General features: G+C 44.6%; 2 protein-coding genes and 1 long non-coding RNA gene across 5 annotated transcripts; 2 read left to right on the top strand and 1 right to left on the bottom strand.

Moving 5' to 3' along the window:
• The first annotated feature begins 559 nt into the window (after positions 1-559).
• smtna (smoothelin a) lies at positions 560-6,923 on the top strand. The gene is made up of 9 exons (XM_077020433.1): positions 560-675; positions 1,745-1,876; positions 2,667-2,742; positions 3,776-3,904; positions 4,764-4,824; positions 4,941-5,064; positions 5,409-5,560; positions 5,699-5,865; positions 6,576-6,923. The coding sequence occupies exons 2-8, from the start codon at positions 1,778-1,780 to the stop codon at positions 5,847-5,849; spliced, it is 792 nt and encodes a 263-aa protein (XP_076876548.1). The 5' UTR covers positions 560-675; positions 1,745-1,777; the 3' UTR covers positions 5,850-5,865; positions 6,576-6,923.
• A 446-nt stretch (positions 6,924-7,369) lies between these two features.
• On the top strand, positions 7,370-25,845 carry inpp5ja (inositol polyphosphate-5-phosphatase Ja). Of its 3 annotated transcripts, none has more exons than XM_077020432.1 (13): positions 7,370-7,549; positions 10,213-10,944; positions 12,045-12,152; positions 12,500-12,608; positions 12,921-13,037; positions 14,333-14,508; positions 14,795-14,906; positions 15,290-15,399; positions 15,635-15,845; positions 15,964-16,101; positions 22,548-22,667; positions 22,821-22,925; positions 23,797-25,845. In XM_077020432.1, exons 2-13 carry the CDS (start codon positions 10,217-10,219, stop codon positions 24,304-24,306), a joined length of 2,544 nt encoding a protein of 847 aa, XP_076876547.1. In that variant the 5' UTR covers positions 7,370-7,549; positions 10,213-10,216; the 3' UTR covers positions 24,307-25,845. The 3 variants fall into 3 exon arrangements, with proteins under 3 accessions (XP_076876547.1, XP_076876545.1, XP_076876546.1); XM_077020430.1 differs by having other exon boundaries at positions 7,370-7,620; XM_077020431.1 differs by lacking the exon at positions 7,370-7,549 and adding an exon at positions 8,541-8,659 and having other exon boundaries at positions 23,797-25,844.
• Positions 21,624-27,184, bottom strand: LOC143525944 (uncharacterized). The gene is made up of 3 exons (XR_013133782.1): positions 27,069-27,184; positions 23,439-23,514; positions 21,624-21,922 (listed from the first exon to the last, which is right to left on the bottom strand). It is a non-coding gene; the product is annotated as an uncharacterized LOC143525944 (long non-coding RNA).
• Between the last annotated feature and the right edge of the window lies 1 nt (position 27,185).

Here is a 27,185-nt window from a genome sequence, read left to right as displayed (position 1 = left end):
AGCAGTGACCTCTTGGATGGTCATCATGATTTCATCACTTTGTCCTAATGCGCACACACACACACACACACATAGAGGCAGTAGCACTGTTTCAGTAGCTACTCAGCAGTGACCCCTCCCTTGAGTAGTGATCCCCTCCCCTCCATTGTAGCCCCGCCCCTCAGCAGTAACCCCACCCCTCAACAGTAACCTCTCCCCTGAGCAGTAACCCCACCCCTCTGCTGTAACCCCACCCCTCAGCTGTAACTTCTCCCCTCAACAATAAACCCCTCCCACTTAACAGTGACTCCCTCTTCTCCATGGTAATCCTGTGATGTAAAGACAACACTCTCTTTGTATCATGCTTATAAAAGTATTCTGTGTACATAAAATGCATTTTTGTATTGTAAAGGAAACAAAGTCTCACTGGTCTATCAAGACCTCTCTTTGTTCTGCCTGTTTCTTCTTCATCATCCTCTTCCTCTTTTTCCTCTGGGTGCTCCTCTCCGGCTGCATTGGCCCCTGGCCCGGTCTCAGACTGGGAGGGATCAGAGTGGGAAGGTCTCTTGAGGGCGCTAAAAAACTCCCACAGTGCAGCAGTGTCACAGAGCAGAGTGGTGCTGGAGGTGTGTGTACAGTAGCTCACGCACCCCACAGCCAATCAGCAGCCCAGGACAGCTGTCTCCGTCCACCCAGGTGAGTTCTGGGGCTTTCCTCTATTCAGGTGGTGGGAAACAACTCAACTTATTTAATCAGCAAACCTGCAAAGTAGGATCAAAATCCATAGTACAGTATTCTGAATACCGACTAATTCTCAGAGGGTATTTGACCAGATCTGTGCTGAGGACATGCGTGTAGGCTACTGAAATACGCTGAGGATATGCGTGTACTGAAATACTCTGAGGATATGCGTGTACTGAAATACACTTGAGGATATGCGTGTACTGAAATACTCTGAGGATATGCGTGTACTGAAATTCTCTGAGGATATGTGTGTACTAAAATACACTGAGGATATGGGTGTACTGAAATACTCTGAGGATATGCTTGTACTGAAATATGCTGAGGATATGTGTGTACTGAAATACGCTGAGGATATGCGTGTACTGAAATTGCGACACATGCTCGTACACAAATGTTGACTGTAAAATCAGTCCTCACAAATTCATACTGTAAACTCTTTAAACGGTTTAAACTGTGACATTGGAATCCCCCACTCTGAGTATATGTGGTCCTGCAGGCTGTGTATGCACGTGTTTGTATGTGTGTGTGTGTGTGTGTGTGTGTGTGTGTGTGTGTGTGTGTGTGTGTTTATTCCAGCCAGTCGTGTTCGCAGAGAAAAGCACTTATAGAGCAGCCTTGTATCCTCAGGCTGCTGTATGGTTTACCTCATCACAGACGAACACAGGCGAGTGTTTATATTGCTATCCGTCAGCCAATAGCAGGCCTCGGACACTTGTCCATGTAAGTCCAGCCTGTGCCGAGGCATTCCTGTCCCGCCGCCCCGCGCAGCTGGAACGTCCCACGTCCTGGGCTTGATCTCAGCATCCAGAGAAACCCCCACACTGGCTGTTGGAGCTCCAGCCTCCCTCCACCCTCTACCACGCATCTCCACGCTCTCACACTGGGGCTGCCGACATGCTCACCTTGTTTGGGGACCGTGCAGTTAATTCGCTGGACAGAAGGAAGGTTCTATCCTCCATGAAAACCTCATATCTCCTCTTTGATTTCTAACCCCCCCTTTCTCCTTCTCCCCTTAGCGCAGTTGCAGATTGAGGGAAGAGTGAAGAAAGAAAAGATGGATGCTGCTCCTCCTGTAGAAGAGGCGCCCCCTGCTGGTCCACTGACACAAGAGCAGCTGGCCGGCATCCAAGATGAGCAAGCGCTGAATGACATGGTGAATCTCACACACACACAGACACACACACACACACACACTCGCAGCAGCACTTACTCAACACTCTGTCCTAACACACACACACACATGCAGCAGCACTGTCTCGACACTCTGTCCTAACACACACACACACACACACACACACACACACACACACACACACACACACACACATGCAGCAGCACTGTCTCAACACTCTGTCCTAACACACAGACACACAGACACACAGACACACACACACACACACACACACACATGCAGCAGCACTCTCTCATCACTCTGTCCTAATACACACACACACACAGACGCAACAGCACTGTCTCATCATTCTGTCCACACACTGACAGCACATGTCCACACACAGAAACACACACACACACACACACACACACACACACACAGAGGTAGCAGCCCTGTCTCATAATTCGGTCCAAATAGACACACATAGGCAGCTGTTTTGGGCTACACTGCCATTTTTGGACTGAAAATGATTTGAATACTGTGTGTGTGTGTGTGTGTGTGTGTGTGTGTGTGTGTGTGTGTGTGTGTGTGTGTGTGTGTGTATGCATGCTTGTGTGTTTGTGCATACACTTAAAAATTTTTTTACTATTTCATTCCTAAAACTTTAAAAGAATCTCAGTGATCATTAATCATTTAGAACTGCATGTAAATTTATTGTCTTCCTTAACCGATTCTCCTTGTGTGTGTGTGTGTGTGTGTGTGTGTATGTGTGTGTGTGTGTGTGTGCGCATGCGTGTGCGTGTGTGTGTGTGTCTGTTGCACTTGACAGCTGGACAAGACTGTGGATTTTGAGCAGAGAAGATTGATTCGTGCTGCTATGAGAGACCTACTCAGACAGAAAAGGGGTGAGACATAGACTACATCCCCAGAGACTGACCAACACAGACATACCCAACACAAACAACATAACAGAGACTACCCAACACAGACATACCCAACACAAACAACATAACACAGACTACCCAACACAGACATACCCAACACAAACAACATAACACAGACTACCCAACACAGACATACCCAACACAAACAACATAACACAGACTACCCAACACAGACATACCCAACACAAACAACATAACACAGACTACTCAACACAGACATACCCAACACAAACAACATAACACAGACTACCCAACACAGACATACCCAACACAAACAACATAACACAGACTACCCAACACAAACAACATAACACAGACTACCCAACACAGACATACCCAACACAAACAACATAACACAGACTACCCAACACAGACATACCCAACACAAACAACATAACACAGACTACCCAACACAGACATACCCAGCACAGACAACATAACACAGACAACCCAACAAAGACAACATATCACAAACACAGATTACTCAATACAGGCAATGTAACACAGATTACCCAACATAAACTACTCAACACAGACAATATAATGCAGACTACCCAACGTAGCACAGACTACCCAACACAGTCTATGTTCTGGTAGCACACTCCACATGGCCATGCATGCTGCTTCTCTCTTTCACGGTCTCTGTTTTAATGTGAACAGATCTGATTTTACATGTGCAGGGTCTGATTTTATGTGAGTTGGGTCTGATTTTATGTTAGTTGGGTCTGATTTAAAGTGTACAGCGTCTTATTTTTATGTGTGCAGGGTCTTATTTCACACGTGCAGAGTTATTACATGTGCATGGTCTGATCATACATGTGCAGGGTCTGATTTACGTGTGTAGGGTCTAGTGGTCCTGAAGGCCAGATCATGTGGTGGTGTGTTATGAGTGTGCATGGTTTGTTTAGGACCTTTACGCCCTGTTTATCGAGCTCCACTGACCCGCCCTCATTTGTCTGTTCCTGGGGCCCTGGGGGGTGTGTCCTGCTCTCAGAGCAGCGGGATGCCGAGCGAGCAGCACGGCGGGACAACCTGCGTCAGCATGGCATATCTGCAGGACACAACCCCGCCTCGGGACAAGGCCCAGCCAAAAGACCCAGTGACACCCAGCAGCACACACACAGTGAGTTATGCTTCATGAACACACACACACACACACACACACACACACACACACACACACACACACACTGTGGGTTATGCTTCATAAACACACACACACACACACACACACACACACACACACACACACACACACACATACACACACACACACACACACAGTTACCCTTCACACACAGAGAGACTCAACCTTATACACACAGTGAGTTATGCTTCATAAACACACACACACACACACACACACACACACACACATTTACCCTTCACACACACACAGACTCAACCTTATACACACAGTGTGTTATGCTTCATGAACACACACACACACACACACACACACACAGTGAGTTATGCTTCATAAACACACACACACACACACACACACACACACACACACACACACACACACACACACACACACACACAGCTACACACAAAGGTGGCTACACACACATGCACACATACAGTAAATTACATTTCAAACACAGTACTCACACACACAGTTACTTTTGCTATAAAAGCTCAGTCTTAACACATGCTGTGCTTCCTCTATTCTTCTTTCTCTACACACTTCACACCCAAATGTCCTGTGCATGTAAAGTGGAACTCAGTTCCGCACCTCCAAACCTGGAGTTTCCCAGCACTGAATTCAGCTCCTGAGTGAATGCAGTGGGGCTTGGAGCAGGTGGACCACTGAACCGTGGGCCAGAACTGGTAACGCTGTACTCATGGCAACCCTCAGTAGTCCAGCTGGTCTGGCACTTGCTCAGTTGGGCAGTTATTCTGTGCCTCAAATTGCTGTTTGCTCTTCGTTCTGTGGAGTTGATGTTATTCATCCTGTTTATCTCACTGTCAACAAGCAGCCCAGGAGAAATCTCTGCACCCAACATCAGGAGAGTCCTCCACTAAGACCGTGGGCAGGTTAGTCGATGGACAGGTGTGCTGTGTGGGGCGGAGTCAGCCCTGTATCAGTTTTCAATGGCTAATGCCACAAATTAGCGAGAGCTGCACTACACTAGTGTCTTTCCTGCACACAGCCAGGCCCACCCCCCTTCAACTGGGGTCAAAGTTCAACGGGGATCGGCACTTGGTGGTCCAAATACCAAGGATGTCAAGCAGATGCTGCTAGACTGGTGCAGAGCCAAGACTGAACCATATGAGGTGAGGGGGGTGTCTAAAACTAGCCAAGACTGAACCATATGAGATGGGGGGGATCTAAAACTATCCAAGACTAAACCATATTGTTTAAGCTTGTAGGTAGGCTGAAATGAGCCAAACCCAAACTATACAGTGTGGTGAGTGTGTGTGTGTGCGTGTGTGTGTGTGGGGGGGGGGGGGGCAGACTCTGCCCCTGCCTTTTAATGCCCTTCTTTAATGCCAATCAACACTTGTTGATGTCATGCACACTCACACAATTCTAACACACACACACACACACACACACACACACACACACACACACAAATGCATATACACACCTAACATGCGTCGTTTCCCCTGCCTAGGGTGTGAACATCAAGAACTTTTCATCGAGTTGGGCAGATGGCCTGGCGTTCTGTGCACTGGTGCACAGGTTCTTCCCCGAGGGGTTTGAGTACTGCACTCTGGATCCGTATGATCGCAGGGCAAACTTTGAGAAGGCCTTCAAAACCGCAGAGTGAGAGACACCAGTAACCTGCTCAGTCACTGGACACCCTCTGGGGATGGGAACGCTTCTGTGCTGGTCACATAAAATATTTACATTTGCGCTTGTGTGTGTGTGTGTGTGTGTGTGTGTGTGTGTGTGTGAGTTCAGGAGTCTGGCTGGATGTCCTCCCCTTTTGGACGTTAATGATTTGTTGCGTATGCGTGAGCCGGACTGGAAGTGTGTTTACACCTATATCCAGGAGTTCTACCGCTGCCTTGTGGAGAAGGGCCTTGTCAAGACCAAAAAGAAGACTGTGTAAACTCACAGTCCCGCAGGTGAGTCAGAACACGCACAGAACCTTTAATGTAAGCGCACTTCTCTAGTCCAGTATGTACAAACAAGTAGGGTGAGAGTGAGAGGCTGTATTTGTATGTGAGTGAGAGAAAGAGAGGTTGGGTTAGAGAGAGAGACAGAAAGAGAAAGAAATCTGATGTGTTTGTGAGATAGAGATGTTTGTGTGTGTGTTTGTGTGTGTGTGTGTGTGTGTGTGTGTGTGTGTGTGTGTGTGTGTCTAAGAGAGAGTAAGAAAAAAGTATGTGTGTGAGATAATCAGAGATAGGTATTGTGTGACGGAGAGAGATAGGATGTATATGTCTGTGTGTGTGTGTGTGTGTGTGTGTGTGTGTGTGTGTGTGTGTGTGTGTGTGTGTGTGTGTGTGTGTGTGTGTGTGTGTGCGTGCGTGCGTGCGAGTGTATGTAAACAGCTGTACCTCACGATCAGAACATTCCAGTGCGGTTACACATGTGTATGAATCTCACTAATCTCGCTTAGATGGCTTTTTATGGTGCTGTCGCTCTGTGCGGAAGGCAGAACAGTGAGAAAGCTTTTTATAGACGCTCGCTCTTAACTCCAAATTATGCTTAAAAATATCCATAAAAACATTTAGCACACAGCCTTTCTTTTAAGGTGTAAGGGATACTTACACCAGCACTGTTAAAGTGTCTTCTAATCCCACTAAATTTGGAAAAAACATATTTCATAAAGTTCCTCCTGCAGAAATATGCGCAGTGGCGGAGACACATAACCCGCACCACTGGAGAATGCGGTTTCAGCTCACGGAGTCTGTCCCTGTCTGTGGCCTCTGGTCTGGAGATGTCTCCCTCTGAGGAGAGCCACAGGCCAGTACAGACCAGGGCTAACTCAGGGACAGACAGGAGACACCTTCAGTCCTGCAAGAGAATTTCTACACAAAATAAGCCACTGTTTAAATTCTACCAATGCTGTAAAAACACACTTTCACATTTTTCAATGTAGCATGTTGGATTAAGAAAACCACTGTTTTGTAACTATATATTTTGATAAGACAAAAATAAAATGCTGCCGTTTGTCACAGTCAGTGTGGGTTTGTCGAGTTAAAGGCGCGTGACGTCTAACGGATTTGCCCTGATAAATTAATCACCACCATATTTCCATGCGTAAGATCAACACATATTTCCGTGACCTCTGCGATTTACATAATGGCAGTTTTCTCGTCTTGATTAATTAATTAAAAGCCACAATAAAGTGAGAACGTGGCACCCAGCTCTATGCACGAATCCCGAATTTTACAGGGACTCTGACAGACTGTATGTCAAGCAGACGAAAAAAGCCAAGCAACAATAAAATGGTCGTGCGTATGTAAACAGCCAAAACTGGAGCAATACTTCCATTTACAACTTAATGAAATTGGAGGCAGTGACCTCCGGGGCTGCGATGCCAGAACGAAATGGATTTCTGTAGTGCATTTGCGGTCTGTAATGCCTATTGCGCATCCTGTCCAGCAGTGCACGCGCGTGAATGTGGACATTTCGCGTGCAAGTGACGATTCAATTTCCCACTCCGGTTTGCGTCGCCGACTTGTGCAATTTTACGTCATTAATATCCTATCACAGATACAACAGATGCGGGTTTAAGATGTAATAAATACAGACGCAGGTTTCGTTACTGTTCGTCTCATTCTCCTGGTAACAGTCTGCAAGGTGAGTCTATATTATATGAGTGTGTCTCCACTGGGGACGAACACTTTCACCGGTGGACCTAGACACTTCAGGTAGGAATTCAATCGTGCTGTCGTACATCGAGAAATGAACGACTTAATGTCGTCTTACTCGAATAATGCAAACGCCCGATAGAAGCAGATATGTCTGTCTGGGACGTTTTTGGTTTAATTGGGACGTTTTGGGCTCGAGACAGCTCGCGCGTTTGAGTGAAGATTGTGCGTAGACGTCTGATGTCTCGTGACGCGCTTCACCTCCAGACCAGTGAACTGGGTCTCTCGGGCAGCCCAGACAACTTTGGAAAGAAACCAAACAATGTCTTCCCTGTTACTGCGAAATTATTATTTACACGTGTATATATTGTTATTTACAAGGTTTTATAAGGTTCGTCTGTCTTTTGCTGAAATTTCCTGTGGGTGAAACAACCAACAGTAACTGTAGTAGTAACTCAGTTTGCCGTTCTAACACTGCAATTTCTTACAGTAAAACACTTCAATGTCACATCAAGAGTAATGAGTTTCGAGAAAATAGTGGAGTGGTTTATGATTCATGAGTATTATGGAATTAAAAATGTTCAGCATGCTACGGAACTGTCTAGACATTTAGACAATTTTACCTTATAATTTCTCTACCTTCTTACATTAAAAACACAAGGACTTTTCATCAAGTACCCAAAAAAGTTACAAATAAAAATAATAATTTTAATAAATAACAATTAAAAAACAAGGTTATTAAAATAAAAATTAATTTCCAGCATATATTTTAGAATTAACCCCTCTATATATAGATTTTAACACATTTTCTTTCACGTCAAACATTTGGTGTAATAGATCTCAGTAAGACGCGTTTTATTAAGCTGTACAACCCATTTTATTTTTTAGATTTTCAGTCTCTGTGCTAAAACTGCGAGCACCCCCCCCCCCCCCGTTTTACAGCCAGCCTACCGCAATACGGGATGTAGAGGCGCACTAAAAACTCCCGGTGTAGATCCCGCTGAGCTTTTTTGAAGTGCAGATGGCGTGAGCGCGGTAACGGGAGTATGCGGACAGACTGAGGCGGTTTATCCCTTCACCTTGCGGCGCCAGTAAAAAGGTAAGCGGTTTCCTACGCAATGAGTCTGTGCCTAACCTTGGCACGTGCAGGGTGCTCGTGACGATATCTTAATTAACGCCTCAGACTGTCACACACTGTGGAGGATGACGCGAAAGCTGGTTCGCGAGACCCTCTGTAAGGTCGAACAGGTTCATTACGTTAACACTGTCAAAGATAATCCAATGAATGCGGCGAATAACCTAAATTCAAGGTCAGTGGAGGAAAATCATGTGTGATTATAAATGATGCCTGTCTAAAAATGGACAAACATATTACGTTTCAATAATGGACAGGTATTACCGACACTCCTCCTCTCAACTTCGGCCGTTCACTTATGGTGAACGTTAGAAGTATTCGGTTCGTCATTACCGAATAATTTTAATAGTTCTGTACTTGTTACTAGAACAAAAGAGACCCAAGAGAGATATTTTCTCACCTAGCTTAGGCCTTTGTGATATCCATTTAAACTGCAACTAATTATTATGACAGCCCATTTTGACACCGATTATAGGAAATAAATATATAAATCATATTAATTACATAAATCAAGAAATTGAGATCTTACAAATATAGCACCTCTCTCATCTCAGTCAGTTGCTCTCAAACAGCAGCATTTTGATTCGAAGAACTGAACGTAATGTTTTAGTGTTTGAAAGGACACAAGACAGTGGCATTCATGTGTACTGTTTTCTTTCTTGTCAAACCCTCTGGTGCACATGATCTCACGCAGTCTGTTTATGAAGAATCTGTCCCAAGATGCCAGCGCACAAAGTCACACATGCGTGTGTCTCTGGCAGCCAGAACCAAAGAGCCATCATTCTAACGCATTGGCCTGCTTCTCTGGACACAGCAGGTCTAGTTTTAATGCCACGTCTTGAATCTAGATTTATTGGGATTAATTATATTTACTTAATGAACACTGTTTTCCAAGGATTTTGTTACCATCGTTATTTTCCACTGGACCAGATCTGCAGATCTTAGTGTGATTTCTGCAGCTTCAAATCAGCGAATCTGCATCATACACAACACTAGAGAATTAATGTTTGAATAAAAAGTGTGGGAATTTGAAAGAGGAATTGCGGTGTTGTAAAAGGGCTTAAGATTCTGGCTGGGGTTGTTAGGCCACAGAAAAGTGGTTGCCAGGCAACGTGAAAGTAGAGCAGGCCAGGGGAGGAGTGTCCGGCAGCCGTCTCTCATCTGCAGGGAGGAAGTTCATTTTCGGCAAGTGCTTATTCTGACAAAATAAAACCCCCAAAAAACAAAACTGTGGATGTAGTGACGCGCTGGCCGGGACAGGGATGGGGGCTCGGTGGGGGTGAACCCCCTGGTGCAGGCACACTGGCACGGCCCTGCAGACAGCAGCACTGGTCTGGATGTGAAGGACATGCTAACTCAGCTCTCAGCGTTTACTGCCCTCTCTTCCAGAACGCGTCCTCTCACGGAGATTATGGGCTATTAATGTTGATCTCTTTTTCTCACCCCCCTTTCATTATGCTCCTTCTGTGACCTTTTGCTTCTTTTGTTTTGTGTTGTTCTGCTTTCCCTCTCTGGAGGCTGATGGATCCGGGGCAGCCCAGTCAAAGTTGCCCCTTCCTGGACAGGACCAGAGGGGCTGACGGGTTTCACCTGCCCCCCGTGCCGAGCCTGCCCCCACCCGCACCGCTCTGCACCACGGGGAAGGCGGGAAACCCTCCAGTGCTGGGCACCGCCCACCCGACAGGCTCCTCCCCGCAGGAACGAGGAAGTCCAGCTTCTGGGTCCTTCGTCTCTGGTTCCGTCAGTATTAGCAGACCCCGGCCCACTGCGCAGGGTGCTAGATTTGCAGTCAAATCCTCCAAGACTGTCACCCCTTCTGCAGTTTTACCCTCAGCCCCTGGAGTGACCAACCCCGTGTCTCACTCCTTTACAGAGCCACTCCAGCCTCGCCGCTGTCCCCAGAAGCCCCAAAACACCCAGTATAGCCCCACCTCCAATCTTAGCCCCACCCCTCATCTTAGTCCCACCCCCCAGTATAGTCCCACCTCCAATCTTAGCCCCACCTCCCAGCTCAGACTCAACTCATTGCCAAACGCGTTAATTTTCCCCAGTCCACCAGCACAGGCAGGTAGGATTACCCAGAATACCCCAAACACACATGCAAATCTTATCCCTAAACCAAAGCCAGCGTCAGACACCCAGGTGAGCCCAGTTTTTCCGTCCAGTCAGAGCCCCCTCATGATGAGCCCAGGGAGCACAGATCAGATGCTTCCTCTGCAGAAACCAACCAGTGAGGACGATGGTTTTAGGTGAGACATTTTTTTACACCTCATACATCATACATGCCTTTCTGTCACTCACAGGACAAAATAGTCTTTTGCTAAAACACATTTGTTATGTTATATACATTTATACATTTATGTTATATAGTAAAGCAATGTAGTCATGTAGCTAGGTCATAACTGGGTTCATTTAAACATGCAGTGTGAAAGGAATTAATTGCTTGATTAGTTAAATAATTACCTAATTGTTTAACTCATTATTTATCCAGTATTTTCTGGACTCGGAAAAACAAGTGTATCTCCAAAGTACCACTGAGGCTGATCAAAAGTACCCACATTGTCTAAACCCTCCAGTCAGAGAGGGAGATCTGGTTGGGTTCCAGCAGGAACATTGCATCCTGGTCTCTAAATGGAACCTCCGAGTATTGGGGCCAAGCTGTCTCGAGACGCTGTGTCTCCTGGGTGTTCGTATTGGCGGAGAGTAGTGCCCCCTGAGCTCCAGTGGAGGAGTTTGACAGATCAGCGCTTCATATCATCTCGCTCTGTGATCGCTCTCATTCGGCAGCACTACCCAGATCTCAGACAACAGCCTGGGCCTTGTCCCAATCAGTTCAGATGCCAGGTGCTTGATGAGGATGGCGTGTGTGTGTGTGTGTGTGTGTGTTTGTGTGTGTGTGTGTGTGTGTGCATGTGTGTTTCTTCTGAGTTCTATGCTTAGATGCAACCACTTTTTCTCCCTCTACCAACTACAAATGATCTTAAAGTGCATCTCTCCTTATTCCCATGGTCCTATCAAAGGACACCATAACAAAATGGCTAAAGATTGAAATAAAATAAAATAAAATAAAAACTGTCAGAGAAACATTGAGATTGTTTGACTGAGGACACAAATAATAAATAAATAGGAGTGTGCAAAAAAATCCATGAATGCACACACTGGTTCAGTCATTCGTTGGCAAAATGTGAATGTGCAGCATTGTGACTTCAATTTTGACACAATTGCATGTTGATATATTTTCCCTGTTCACCTCATTCATTCAGACAAGCAGTCTTATTTCTCAGTGGTGGTGTTCTGTAGTTAATAATGTGGTCCTATCATTAATTTTGTGAGACTTCGTTGTTTACAGGGTTCACATTGTCACATGGAATGTTGCCTCGGCAATACCCCCCGATGACATCAGCAGCCTGTTTGGCCCGGGTGCCAGTGACAGGAGCACGGACATGATTATCATCGGGTAAGTCACATCCTTCGTCCCCACGGTGTGAATCAACTGCACGGCAGACGTGTCCAAACCTGCACCTGGCGATGTTTGCTTTGCCTGAAGATGATCCCACTTCTCTCAGCTGGAGCAGGTGCATTTGGAATAAAACCTCCAGGAAGCTTCACAAGAACCTCTTGATAAGCAGCCACATTTGTGATATTTAAGAAATACGACAACATACTTTTCAGTTAACACAACGTAACACCTGCTGAAATAAATCGATAGTTTGTTTGAGATCTGCTGAAAGGAACCAGTATTTTATTTGACATATACCGTTTCTCTGATGTGTCTCCTCTCTCTCTCCCTTTGTCCTCTTCCAGCCTGCAGGAGGTGAACTCCATGATCAGTACGAGGCTGAAGGACGTGCTCTCTACTGACCAGTGGAGCGAGCTGTGCTCGGACACGCTGAGTCACTTCGGATACGTGCTGGTCAGTCCTGTACTGAACCGATGCTGCATTCAAGTAGACATGGGAAGAAATCTGTTGTTATTACTCTGAATTAGCTCTTAACGTATAAACAAGTGGTCATCAAATCTCCTGTGGGAGATCAATATTCCAACCAGAGTCGAATTCTCTTTCTCTCTGGAAGGCCTAAATGAACTGGATCAGAATTGATAGCGCTTAACTGGAATTGAGCAGAACTGTCAGACCTTAGCAGGACGTGTAGATCAACACGTGTGCTCAAACAGGATCTCAGCCAGCAGTGGATGTGCTAAGTGCAGTGTCTCCTTGAGCCTGTAGGTGGCGTCACAGAGGATGCAGGGGGTTTTGCTGCTGGTTCTGTCCCAATTCCGGCACCTGCCGTTCCTGCGTGGGATTCAGACCCAGACCACACGCACCGGGCTGGGAGGGTGCTGGGTGAGTCTGGGGGTGGGCTGCCTAAAGTGGGGGGGGGGGGGGGGGGGGGGGGGAGTGGGGGTGTCTGGAGGGCAGAGGTGGTGGGTGGCTGTCTGGCTGGGGCAGAGACTTTACAGCCTCCAGGGCTATGGAGCTAAAGCCCTGGCTACATGTTTGATGTCCAACATCAGAGACGTGCGTAAGCCAGTGACTGGTGTTTGCGGAGAGCTTTAATGCTCAGATGAAAGTTCAAAGGAGAAGAAGAGTGAGGTTAGGTTGTGTGTTTGTGTGTTTGTTTGTTTGTTTGTTTATGTGTGTGTGTGAGTGCTAGTCCATGGTCACCACAAGGTCAAAAATGTCAGATGTTCTTATCCTTGTGTTGGGGTCCTGACAGAGTTCTATAAACATGCACACACAGACACCCCAGCAGGACTCTTGTACCCCACTAACCACACAAGAGCACTACTAATGTCTCCTCTATCTGTGGGAGGAGTATCTCTCCTCTCAATGCCTCCTCTATCTGTTGACTACACTGATGGCTAGTCTGATGGTTACACTGACTGTTACTCTGATGGCTAGACTGATGGTTACACAGATGGCTACACTGATGACTACACTGAATATCCACAGTAAGACACCATGCACATCCTGGTTCGTTGAAAATGAAGTCAGCTGTCTGGTCATGTATGGTCAATGCTGATGTATTACTGCATTATAAACTGTTAGAAACCTAGTCTGCTCAATTTATGTATTGGTTTTAGTACTAGTGGTACTAGTGAAATAGTAATGTAGAATAGATACACTATTATAATATAACTATTACTAGATAGTAAGGCAGACATGCTGAGCTTGGCTGTCAGCAGCCAGAACCAGAGTGCTTGGGCCCCCAGGGAACACACAGGGCCTTTATCCTGTTTGGTTACATTAGTGCTGTCACATCAACACGTCCACTACGATAGCTCCTGTATTATTAAAAACACTCCATTAGAGCCTAACCTCTGTGAGATTAGTCACACAGACGTTCACTTGCTAGCTCACTCTCTCTCTCTCTCTCTCTCTTCCTGCCCCATCTTTTTCTTTCCCTCTCTGTTGCTTTTTCATCTGTCTCTCTTTCTGTGTCCCTCTTTCCTCCCTCTCTCTCTCTCTCTCTCTCTCTCTCTCTCTCTCTCTCTCACTCTCTCACTTCCTCTCTTTCCCTACCTCTCTCCTTCTCTTTGTCTCTCTCTCCCTCTCATTCCCTCTCTCTCTGTTTGTCTCTCTCCCTCTGACCCTCTCTGTTTCTCTCTCTCTCTTTCTCTCTCTCCCTCTCTCTCCAGGGGAATAAGGGTGGTGTGAGTGCACGTATGATGATGTTTGGTCATCCTGTGTGTTTTCTGAACTGCCACCTGCCAGCTCACATGAGGAACCTGGAACAGCGCGTCGAGGATTTTGAGAGCATCCTGCAGCAGCAGCAGTTTGAGGGAGGAGCCGCCGTTGGTGTGCTGGACCATGAGTGGGTGTGCTGGACCAATGGGGGGTGGGGGGCGGAGCATCACGGCAGCCCAAGATGTTAGGGTTCTCTAGAGCTGATCTGAAGTCAGTTTTGTGCTTTCAGTTGTAATGGTTTAGGTTAGGTAACTATTCCTCAAAATTGGACTTCCTTTACCTAACTTTAATTTCATTAACACTTAGCCACAAGAGTGAAGTTAAAATGAGCTCTTTAATAATTTATCATAGCAGTGCTGTAATAGCAAAACCCAGTCTAAAACTAATAACGTGTTTTTTTTTTATCTCTCCAGTGTTGTTTTTTGGTTTGGTGACCTGAACTTTCGCATTGAGGGCTATGACATCCATGTAGTGAAGAGTGCCATAGAGAACAATAAACTGTCTCTACTTTGGGAAAAAGATCAGGTGTGTCTTCCATTGGGTCCTCGGTTTCTATTTCACAGACCCCCCCAGTTTTGCCAACTGGGGGGGGGGGGGGGGGGGGGGGGGGGGGGGGGGGGGGGGGTCGGGGAGTGTATACAGTTACAAGAGTTTATTTCTAGACCCAGGACAGGAGAATCTCGTTTTAGTCACTAGCACTAAGCAATGTTTCTGTTGCCATCCAGCAAAAATGCAGGCGTTGTCTATAGTTATGATAGTCACTGCAGTTCCGTCCTTCGCCACAAGAGGATGCTGTTTCACCAGTTTGGGACTTGTGCTTTAACCTTGACTTCTTTTTGTGGCTGGTTGCTTGACCATAATGAACATCCTAGATCTCATTTTTTTCATTATTTGTTTTGGCTCTGCAGCTCAACATGGCAAAAAGTATTGAGTCTGTTCTGGATGGATTCATGGAAGGACCTCTCAATTTCCCACCCACCTACAAGTTTGATGTGGGAACACACACGTATGACACAAGGTGCGTGAATAGCCCTGCTCTAGCTCATATTCTTTCTTTCACATCTCTCTATCTCTCTATCTCTTTCACCTTCTCTCTCTGTTTCTCTTTATCTCTCTGTAGATCTCTGACACTGTAATTTTAATTTTAATTTTAAAGTGATATATGAAAAAATCTCTAATCCATCTGTCTGTCTCTAACTCTCTCACTCTTCATGTCTCTCATTCTTCCTCTCAATGCTTTATTTCTCTTTCAGTGCAAAGAAGAGGAAACCTGCTTGGACCGACCGAATCCTGTGGCGTCTCCGTAGGACGGGTTCTCCCGTTCCATCCCATAATGCCTCGCTGCAGCGGGGTCTGACCTCATGGTTGGGTGGAGCTACCAAAGTGACACAGCTCCTTTACCGCAGTCACATGGGTTTTACCATTAGCGACCACAAACCAGTCTCTGCTCTTTTCTCTCTGCATGTGAGTCAGCGCCCCCTCAAGGTGGGACAAATAATCACATTCTTGAAAAGAGGGATATACCATTTACACAGAACCTTGATGTTTCCAGCATGTCTGAATCTTTTTCTTCTCGTGTCAGTTTCCCTTTAAGGTAGATCTGCCTTTAGTCACACTGGAGGTTGAGAAGGAGTGGACCAAGGTGTCTGATGCTTCAGCCAGGTTCACCATCACTGCTGGCTTCCAGAGGAGTTCCTGGGATTGGATAGGGCTCTACAAGGTAAGAATGCACTATAGAGTTTTGTTCCAACAATATTTCTGTACATAGGGAGCCAATCTTGTGATCGGAGGGTTGTGGGTTCGATTCCCAGCTAGGTCCATTTCTGCAGTTCTGTTGAGCAAGGCACTTAACCCCAACTGCTCCCCAGGTGCCGGGGCTACGGCTGCCCACCGCTCTGGACATGTGTGTACTCACAGCCCTAGTGGTCACTAGTGTGTATGTGTGTGTTTTCACTGCACGGGTGTGTTAAATATGGAGGACAAATTCGGATGTATGGAAAATCAGAATTAGCCAATGATTAACTCATTTATTTTTATGACAGTTCTTATTCTTATAGAATTTTCATCCTACATTTTGATTATTGGCAACTGTAAACCACATGTCAATGATACATCTTCCGCATAATTAATGTGGTATTTAGATCATTGTAGTATGACCATATAATACAGCAAAAAAAAATCCCAAAAATGTGTTCTTGTATTTTGGACTACATACAATATGCTCTATTGTAACGTTTCACGGGGCGGGGAGATAGCAGGAGTGACGCAAGTGCAAGATAGATAGTTTAATAATATAAACAAGGAACAGACTAGACAGAAAAGACTAACAGGTACACGAAAACCAGCGTAACAGAACGTCAAACAACAAGATGGCAAAACAGAACCACAACACGACAAAACCACTCTAGACTTAATACAAAACTAAACACTCGTAACTATAAGACAAAACAAAACCCACAGAGGACTGACCAACATCTCTAACGTAAAGTGTTTGGCTACAGACAGTAACATAACACAAGGACACCACCGACTATAACTGAACAACAATACAGAGGAGAAAACTACTAAAATACAAAGAGACCGAACGGGAAACTAAAACAGACACAGAGAACACGTACGGCAGGCAAAACAGAGCACGGGCAAGGAAGACAGAGGGAAGCACTTACTAACAATGACCGACACGGAGGACTGAAACAGAAGGGAAGATATACACTGAACAGGGGAGTGAAACGAGGTTCAGGTGTGGCCACTAACGACGGGGCGGAGCAGACAGCACAGAACCGGGGAACTAGGCGGGACCAGGGAGGAGGGCGGAGCTGGACGTAACATCTATGTAGTCTACTGTAGAGCACTATGTAGTGACGGACACCTGTGGGACTTGAGTAGGGTGAAGAGCGCAGAGGGAACAGGTGCGAGTGGTCATCATGACCTGGGGGACAACAGGGCTGTGGTTGTCACTTGTGATTTGTAGATTCCTGAGTGTTGACTGACGTGTGACATATGCTAACCAGAAGCAACCATGTAACTACCGGCAACCAGTTATGTGCAGTCATGCCTGTCACACCCTTCAGGTGAAATAATAATTAAAAAAACATTTATAAAGGCTACTTTACATTCTTAAAAGCTACTTTACATTCATAGAGGCTACTTTATATTCATATAGGCTACTTTACATTCTTAAAAGCTACTTTAAATTCATATAGACTACTTTACATTCTTAAAGGCTACTTTATATTCATATAGGCTACTTTACATTCAAATATGCTACTTTACAGTCATAAAGGTTACTTTACATTCGCCTAGTCTCTTCTTGAATACTACAGGACACATATCTATCCAAGAATGACAGTAATTCAAACTGATGAAAGGTTCGGTAATGTAAGTATTAGCAAAATGACCGGGAAATCTGACCAAGGAAATGTAGAATCTTCACTATGGGGGCCTTATACCCTACTGTACATTCTACAGATGGGGCTGAGGTATTATTAATCAGTACTGATAGGTCAGGGGCCTTTGTAGGTGGCACCTTAGCAAACTTTAAATGGTGACCAAATTGAAAAGCCTTTTTCAAAGCTTCTCTTCAGTGCAAATTTCACAGTAATTCAGTGTGTTTGGAAAGACAAAGTTATGTTTCCAATGTCATTTCTACAAGACTGTGAGAGGTGTGTCTAATGCCTGTCTAATGACTAGCCTGCAGCATACATGCCACTGCTGACCTGTGGGTCGAACCCAAAAGGTCAAGTGTGGCAATGCATGCCACTTATGACATCTCTCTCTATCTCTCTCTCTATCTCTTTCTAAGAGAGAGAGAGATTAAAATTTGTAGTGAAGTACAGAATGTTTTGTACAAAGGTCTTTCATTAGATGTGTGCAATTCAACCATTGCACATCTGGTGAAGGATTGCTGGCGGAAACGTCCTCTTTCTCTGGAAACTTTGTGTACTTCACAAAGTTTACTCTACTTACTCTACTAATCTTATTTTAAACTTTGGAATTTGGAACTTACAGCCTGTTCTTGGTACAAATGTTTCTATGTTTCTGTATTATGCCAGCCACGTGGGTATGGTGTTCAGTATACACTGTACCTGCTAGCCTCTTGTGTCCCACTGGTATGGGTCTCAGCCTGCATCTGGAGTCCTGCCTAGTGTGTTAGTCTCTATTGATCTTGTGTTCAGAGTAATCAGTGCCATAATGTGTTTCAGTCCAGCCTTTTCCAGACATTGGTAAGATTTCTCCATATCAGCCACTTCCACCATTTTCCTGCGGTACAAACTAGAGGTTTATCCTCCCATGATGACTCCTCTTCCTCCTCATTCCCATTCACCTCGAGTTTCTGCCGTCTGATGTTCTCACTAAGCACTTCATCACTCGGGACCATCTTCCTCCTGGATCTTGGATGCTTCATCATGGTCTCAGAATGCTGGATTTGGGATGAAACCCACCGTCCACTCTGAGGAGTTTCCTTGTCTTGATGTTTTACATTTTACATTTTATGGCATTTGGCAGACGCCCTTATCCAGAGCGACACACATTTTTATCTTATTTTTTTATACAAGTGAGCATTTGAGGGTTAAGGGCTTTGCTCAGGGGCACCTTAGTCATGGCCTCAGGTCTGGGAATCAAACCCACGACCCTCCGGTCACAAGACCAGTTCCCTAACTGCCAGGCCACGACTGCCCTGATGTTGGTGGCTTATATCCCCTCCATTGGCCAGGTTATAATGACAGTGGGGTATCTGGTGACTGCTACGATGTGGGTGTTGTTAGGGTGAATCTTATTCTTCCCAGTCAGTAGTCAGAGTTGCAGGACATTTTTAATAACCATTTTTATTTTACAGGTGCCAAAAAATAGCAAACAATATTCATGAAAACAATTATTTTAAATTTTTATGTTTTGTCTATAAAGTGCAGCTAGCATGAGATTCTGAGTTAAATTACTTTGAAGTCCTCAAATGGACCTGTCCAAAGAGTGGGTGACCCACATGTAGGCAGTCCCTGCTGGTTTAAAATAGCTTTTGTACTGTTAGGATGCATGAATCATTTACACTTCTAATAATGCATAATGAATGTCTTTGTAGTGTCATATATCTTGACTAAAACAATTGGTAATACATTGGACTTAGTAAAGACGTTTATCAGTGGTATGCTGTGTGCACAGGAACCCTTCTGAAAGACATGCATTTCCTCCACTGCTGCCTTCTGAAACGCCTCAGGCTCCATGAATCTGTCATTTTGCAGTGCGAAGCATCTCCCCACCATTCTCCAGAAAACTTGTTTTACAAGATTGTACCACAATGCAACTGTCATACAGAACTCTATCATATAGAACATACTATTAAAATGTTCTTTTTAATACTTTTTGTGATTCTCTAATGTGGAATCCAGAATGCATTGCAACTCTATGTCTGATCTGTTGCCGGCCAATAGGAAATCATGCTGCCCCAGAACTGGGCACTAGAGGTGTATTCAACTAAGGATTTTCATAGTCGATGAAAATCCGGGATCCTGTTCTCATTCAGGACTTTTTTCCACTTCAAAGTAAAAACCAAAACACTCAGATAAATGAATAAACATGGTAGGTTGGCTTTATTCAGCTTTTATTTATTTACTTATTTATTTTTTTATGAAACGTTAGAGAACCTTAACCGTCAGTGCGCATGTCGAACTCTCAGACAGGCACTATGCAAAATGTCAAAAATATTTTAAATAAAATGTGCCTGCCTGAAAATGTAAAAAAAATTGCCACACAGCAGCAAAAAATGACAAGGAAAGGTTCAAGTAACGGGGTTTAAAAAGCAAACAACAACAAAAAATGTTTATATGCCTACTTGCCGAGACGCACCGCGACAAGACGAGACGACACGACTGAAACGACAAACGGCTGAATTGTTTGTTTTTTCGTCTTACGCTTTTTAAATGGTATGCCATGTTGGTTGTTGTCGTGCAAAATGAAAGACATTGATGACATAACTTGCACTTTACTTTGTTTGATTCATCTTTATCTTTTTCAAAATACCTTTGAAGTTTTTTTAGTAGCCATTATAATCTCAGCAGATGCTGACTATCCTGTAGCGTGTTCAGCTCCGCTCATTTGGATTGTGCAACTGCAGGGTGTGATTTATTAATATGTAGTAAGGAAGATGCCTATTGTTAATGCGCACACATCATTTAAAAATATTTATTAACAGAAATTAGGATGCTTTTATTTGACAAAAGGCTATATATAATGAAAACAAAGACATTTCATGTAACAACTAATTCTAAGCAGCATCCTTGGGCACCCCCATGCAGTTAGAATGGTACATTCGAGTATGACGTTCATAGTCGACTAGGGGGTATAGTCGACTATAGTCGAATCAGCGACTATTGTAGGTCACCCCTACTGGGCACGCATCATCAAAGCAGTTTAGGACTCTTTAGCTTTACAAACTTTGGACACACTTGCAGGAGTGATTTGCACAAGTATTTACCCAACTGGTGTGCAATCCTGTCACGTGTGCACTTGTCACCATGCGCTGGGTGCCTTGTCAATCTGGAAAGCATCAAATGGACTTTTCTGTAGTCTTTTAGCAGGTCTAAGTCGAAATGCTATCACCATAGAGATGTATCCATGGAAGTGCTTTGTGAAGGAAGCAGAACATTGTCTTCTTTCTGGACCTTTACAGTGTGACATTGTGCCTGGCGGTGGCCGTTGGAGGCCTTTGTCTGATTTGTTGATCGTTTCCACGTGTTTTGTTGTTTTTTCTGCCATGTGTGCTTGCTTCAGTTATTAATATCAATTTGGGTTTGTTTCACTTTTGTTTTTTGTGAATTTCAGTTAGAAACCTACGCTGGCTTCCTCTTTTTGCACATTCTTCACTTGTGACACACTGAAACTTCCGGAACATTGTACTTGTGTCCATGTCAGTGTTTGCTCTGAGGAACAGCCACATTTAGGTTTAAACATGTGCAAGGAAGCAAGCTGTTCCAAAACCATCTGACCAGTGAGGGTGTTTATAATTATGTAGTTACCCAGTTGAATCAACAAGTAATATTTTGTTTTTGGACACACATGATCATCTGTCAGACCAGAGCCATCAGCAGGACAGGAGAAAATACAACACCACAGCTCACAAGCTGACATCACCATATCATTATATCTTCTGACATCACCATAACTTCAGATCATCTGACAACACCATGTCTGCTGAGAAGAAGGACTGACACTAGACTCTTATGAAACTTTTCATGAACCTTGTTGTTTCAAGGCAGCAAAATGGATATCCAGAAACTCTGGATGCACAATACAGGCGATGACCCTACCACAGCGTCTGAATGCCAAAACACAAAAATAGCCAGATGCTTGTGGATTAAAAATAGAACAGTTTTATTTACAGTGCAACAGAACTGTAGTAGCCAAAGACAAAAAGGGAAAAACCAGTCCAGGTCCAAACTAGCCGAAAGGCAGAGGCAAAGGTTAAAGAAACAGGGTAGGAGCCACAAACTATCATCAAAAACAGGAAACTGCTCAGTGTGCACCTCAGCGATGTAGCAACCCTGACCCTGGGTGAAAAGGCATAGGGTAATTGATTAGGAGTGTGATCAGTAATCTGCCGATATGGTTTCTGTGAATGTGTGGTGATTGGATGAGGGCTTTTTGGGTACATGCTCAGGATTCTGGGAGTTGTAGTTAGTTTGTGGATACATGGAGTAGGTATTAGTTTAAATTAAAAGCCTCTTGACTTTTATATTACATGCAGTGTATGTGCACACCGAGTCCAAACCTGGACACTTTCTGATTTTAAAAACGTTTTTTGATTTATGGGATATTGCTACATTTGCCTCTTAATTTGCACATTTTCCTTTTTTTAGGATATGTTCAAATATGAAATTATGTACCTTTTGTTGTATTTAAATATATATTATGGTCAAAACCAGCTGTTCAAAAGTGGAGTGTTCACATATATATATAGTAGACCAGGAAATGGGGGACAGGTGTGTTCAGTAATGAGGGGAGGAGGATCGGGTTAAGCAGAACTAGGACCTCTGGGAAGTGTAGTTTGCAGAGCAGGGCTGCATGACATCAGGGGTCTTTGTTCCTAATATGGATGGTGCTCCAGAAAGAGTCAGGATGTTTAATTTGGTTGTTAGATATGTAATTCTCTGTGTATTCTTTTGTTCCTTTTAGATGGGATTCAAACACCATAAGGACTATGCAGCCTACGTATGGGCCAAATCAGACCCCTCGACTCAGACAGGACCAAGTTCACAATTAGACTGGAATGAACCCAAGGAAACTGCTTACTGTGTATGTTTACTCTAAATACCTACTGATAATGTGTATCATGTGTAACCATGAAGTGCCTCAGTGTCTCTTTTGCATGATCCTATTGATTATCTATTGATTAACTATTGATTATCCATGTCCTTTAATCAATATTGGTCTTGTGTTTACCACCAGGTAACATTTCCAGAAGAGGATTTGCCTGGAGAAGCAGGAGAATACGTCCTTGGTTACTACAGTAACAATATGAACACCATAGTCGGAATTACGGAGCCATTTCAGGTCCCACCTTTAAAATGATTTCAGTACGGTTAGGGTTAAAAACAACAACTGTATTTTGGTATGTTTAATTCTAACGCTAGGGGTTTACCAGCAGCTGAAAGACCATTGGCTGTGGTTCTTGGTGACGTCTGATCTGGTCACAAGTTTAATTTTGTCTGCTGAAGCTGAGCTAGTAAAGGTGCTTAGCCTCACAGGGACTGGGGGTGAAGGCTCCAACTAAATATTTCAAGAAGGGAAGCTGTGGCTGATATGTGTTTGAGTAGTGCTTCTACACCCAACCCTCAGGACACACCAAACACATGGTGTGTCCACATCTGCGGCTCTGCGGGTTGAGAAATGAGCTGTAAACTACTGTTTGACAGAGGGTGACATTAGCTGCAGTTCAACAAGTTGAAAAGTGAGTTGGGGCTGGTTGTGACTCTCAGAACTGTGTCACCGAGGGTGTGGGAGCCATCGAAAACATGTTCAAAATGAGCTGAAGGTGTACAGAAGGTGCGATACCTCTCAACGTACCAGAGAGAAATACTGGTCCACTGTTCCATGACCTGTATCCTGGGTTCAGCCGTGAGGTCTGTTCCTCCTCCAGTACCTGTGAAGAGTGTGATATTATTAGAGCAAAACCTCCCGCTGTGGAACAGCATATTGTCAAAGAGCAGTGTACCCTTTTATAAATTTGGCCTTGTTATTAATGCACAAATACACGTTGAATTTAAAACCAAGATACTATATAACAGAGTACCAAGTTAAAGTTAAATATCTTGTGTAGCTAAATTGAATACCTAATTTCTGATGTGAGGGTCATGTATTAATCCATCTGAGATCTCCTCTCTCCTCCTCTTCCCTCCCCCCCGACTTCTCTCCTCTCCTACAGGTGCAGCTCCCTGTGTGTTCAGCTCCACCTCCGGTCTGCCCCTCCCATTCAGACAGTTCAGAGGTCAGCTCGGAGGACGACAGCACTCTGGTCCTGCTGGGGCCCAGCTCACGCAGCCCCAGCCCTGGCACCAAGGCACCGGGCGGACGGCACCGCCGCCACCCCCAGCACCAGCGTCCCCGGCACCAGCGCAGCCGCAGCCCCGGGGTGTCCGCGCTGGGCTCCGCCCCGCTGCCCTCGCTGCAGAGCCTCAGCCTGCGTCCTCGAGACGTCCAACCCCGCAGCGTGTCCCCTCGCCCGGCCAGCGCCAAGAAGGAGAGGCTGGTGTCCCCGGATGTGCTCACCTCTCCCTCCATCAGCCCCCTGAGCCCACGCAGCCCCCTGTCTCCCAGAAACGGGGTGAGCGTTCCAGAAGCGCTGGTCGCAGCCATCCTCGGCGAGCACAGGGTGGCTCCGGGTCAGGTCTCCGGGGACGGTGCGTCCCCCAAGGTCGCAGATGCAAACCTATGACCTCCATTCATGTGGCCTAGCACTTGTTGACGTTTGACTGATAACGATGCTGTGTGGGAAGGTCATGACCTCGTCTGGATACCATTCTGACCTGCCACTGTCTCCAATGTCATTCTGACACTTCATTCTTTGTGCTAGTGAGAGAAAAGCCCCACGTGTTAATCTGTGCAGTCATCTCTTCACATGCACATCCATGTAAGAGGCTTTCTGGGCCTTGGGCTGTGTCATCGCTCAGAAACAGGCTTCCCCTAATCAAGGTTAAGTGAAGGGCTGAATTCTTGAGTGACTAGCTATATGATGTAGGGATATCTGAGGCAAAATTCGTATAATAAAGCTGTTTGTGTAGAAAAAGAAAAGCCATAATGCATCTGCAGCTGTATTGTGCAGCTTCAGTGCCATTATCGTGAATAGGGTCCAGTTCTTTTTTTGTGTCTGTTTCTCTGTCTGCACACACACACTCATGCATACTAAATAATATGGCTACACATTTGTGGTGTGCACCTAAGCCTGTTTCTGCAGTGTGTGGAAGCACTGTTTGAGTGGTGTGCAAGTCTTATGCAAGTTTTAAGTTGTGGGAGTTTCATGTGCATCTTTATGGTCAATCTAGCAATTGTTGTTTTGCAGTGTGATGGCTTAAACACATATTGCAAAATAAAAGTACTGCACTGAATGCTTGCATACACATTAATGTCAGAGCGCCAACGGGGCCCGTGAGAGCAAATGTGCCCCAAAGCTTCGCTGTGCTTAGGCTCACTGACATTTCTCTTTAAAATCCACTGGAGTTCAGCTTTAGATGCGTTAAATTCTTTTGAAACACTTTCCTTGCAGATCGTTTTTTTCAGAAGTATTTCATAACTTCAGTATTTCATATGTGTAAAATACTTTCCCTGAATGTTTTTTTTCTTATTCAGAGTCCATGGTTATTTACCTCTGGGTGACTCCAACGCTGCATCCTCTGATCATATCTGTGTTTGTCACAATCAGCCACTATCCATTTAGCAGATATCAACACCATTTAATCAACTTTGACAGCAGAGGTTTATTGAGGAAATTACAGAAAGTTTAAGTGGTAAATGCAGATCATGGTGTTTCACAGATGCACGTGAGACTTTAAATGCTTTGTTTACTCACAAACACCACACTGTCATGTGATACGTGCATCAATATATGAATCTTACAACCAAGCTCCCTTGCACCATTTTGCCAGATACCACTCCACTCACGAATGCACACAATGACACGTCTGTTAACTCAAATCTGTTATGGCTACTGGTGTGTGAGGTATTAGAAAATGACGCAGTAAAAACTGAACACAGGGATTGGATTTATAAGCACAGCTTGGGCTGCAAGCCGAGGAGCATTGAGTTTAACTGTAACTGTTACACCCTAAACACGCCTAGTGTAACGTTATTTTTTTTATTAGTTTGTCGGCACATTTATTTGACTCCCTTTTCCCCCATGGACGATGACGCTGATGATGAGGTATGATTGGTAGGCTTCGCACACTCCCACTGTTGTGTTATTAAATCTGTAGGCATGTTTTGACAGGTGATTCTTGTGAGTGACTTTGAATGAATGAATGAAAAGGATCACATGGTGAATGTTGGTGTAGACTGACTACAGTGGAAGGAGTCATTTGTATGAACTGTACACATACACTCAGACACATCGACGCTGAATGACCTACTATTGGCCCCAAGTGTGTTTGGTGAGTGTGCTCTCTAAACACACATCATATGGCACTGCACGACACAAATTGAAAATGGATTTCTGGCTAGCAAAGGCCACAGGCAGTGTTTGTTTGTTAGATCTGAAAGTTAACTGCTTAGATAGAGGGCAAAATTAACCTTATAAGGCTTACACTGGACTTTTATTTTGACAAAAATATATTCATGAACTTTGCTTCCTCATCCATGTGAACAGCAGTGATCTGTGAGACATCAAGCTTCATTTGCTCAGCACCTCGCTATACCTGGCGAGACTGCTGCCAGGAGACTAGGAACTGGAGACGATCATATTACCTTTAAAAGTTACAATTTAGTGTGTGCATGTGTGAGTATGAGCACAAGCACATGTTTATATATTAATTATATTAGTCACATTTTGATGCTGTGTTCAAGGGTCATTTACCCTTGCTGAGTCATATGGGTTTTTATGTTATTTGCAAAGTCACGAACGGAGATCTTTAGCCTGTGTTTTAGCTGTCGTTATTGATATTCACGGCTGAACTTTTCCATTGTTGTTCCAGTGACTTGACCGTTTTGAACCATTGTGTTCTCTCTAATTTCCTTGAAACGTAATTTTTTATTTTAAACTGCAATTTTCAATTAGTTATCACAATTTAAGATGCCTTTGGTGACTTTTTGTCTTCCAATTGCTCACGTTTTTACTGGGTAAATCTCATTTTCCATTCAAACGCTTCCAAATGGCTGCTTCATTTGAGCCGCGCGTTTCACCGTTTTAAGTGGCGTAACTCCATCTCCTGCATGCACGTGCCTGGAGTCCTTCAACTAGATATGGGGCTCGTTCAATACAGCAATGAGCTGGTAGTAGAGCAATGAGCTTATCTGTTAGGCCTGTTAGCTCGCTAAATCAGCGCAAAGTAATATATCGAAGCTGCTGTCGCAAGACTGATTCCATCCGCGCACCGAAAAACTAGTTGAAGTTTCTGGTTTTCGCGTTTGAAACTTCTCCATCGGCTACACCAGCTTTCTCTGAATAAATACAATGAAGTAAGTATTACACCCCAAAAAAATACTCACACGAAAGGAAAGCGCACTCTTCTGTTTACACACACGGGACATCATCTGAAGAAATATCTACTCGTATTTGGAATATATTTTAACGTTTACTTAAAACGTAGACAGAATAAAAAAGCG

The sequence above is a fragment of the Brachyhypopomus gauderio genome, chromosome 10 (assembly GCF_052324685.1).
Source record: "Brachyhypopomus gauderio isolate BG-103 chromosome 10, BGAUD_0.2, whole genome shotgun sequence".
NCBI classification, from domain to species: Eukaryota; Metazoa; Chordata; class Actinopteri; order Gymnotiformes; family Hypopomidae; genus Brachyhypopomus; species Brachyhypopomus gauderio.
Note: the sequence above shows the minus strand (reverse complement) of the source record. Positions and strands in the feature narration are given on the sequence as shown.

Coding starts and splice junctions, on each gene's coding strand:
- inpp5ja (XM_077020430.1), top strand. CDS start 7,565: ATGAGTGTGTCTCCACTGGGGACGAACACTTTCACCGGTGGACCTAGA. Junction 13,038..14,332: donor CCGGGCTGGGAGGGTGCTGG/GTGAGTCTGGGG, acceptor CTCTCTCTCCAG/GGGAATAAGGGTGGTGTGAG. Junction 14,907..15,289: donor TACTTTGGGAAAAAGATCAG/GTGTGTCTTCCA, acceptor TTGGCTCTGCAG/CTCAACATGGCAAAAAGTAT.
- smtna (XM_077020433.1), top strand. CDS start 1,778: ATGGATGCTGCTCCTCCTGTAGAAGAGGCGCCCCCTGCTGGTCCACTG. Junction 1,877..2,666: donor AGCAAGCGCTGAATGACATG/GTGAATCTCACA, acceptor TGCACTTGACAG/CTGGACAAGACTGTGGATTT. Junction 5,065..5,408: donor CCAAGACTGAACCATATGAG/GTGAGGGGGGTG, acceptor TCCCCTGCCTAG/GGTGTGAACATCAAGAACTT.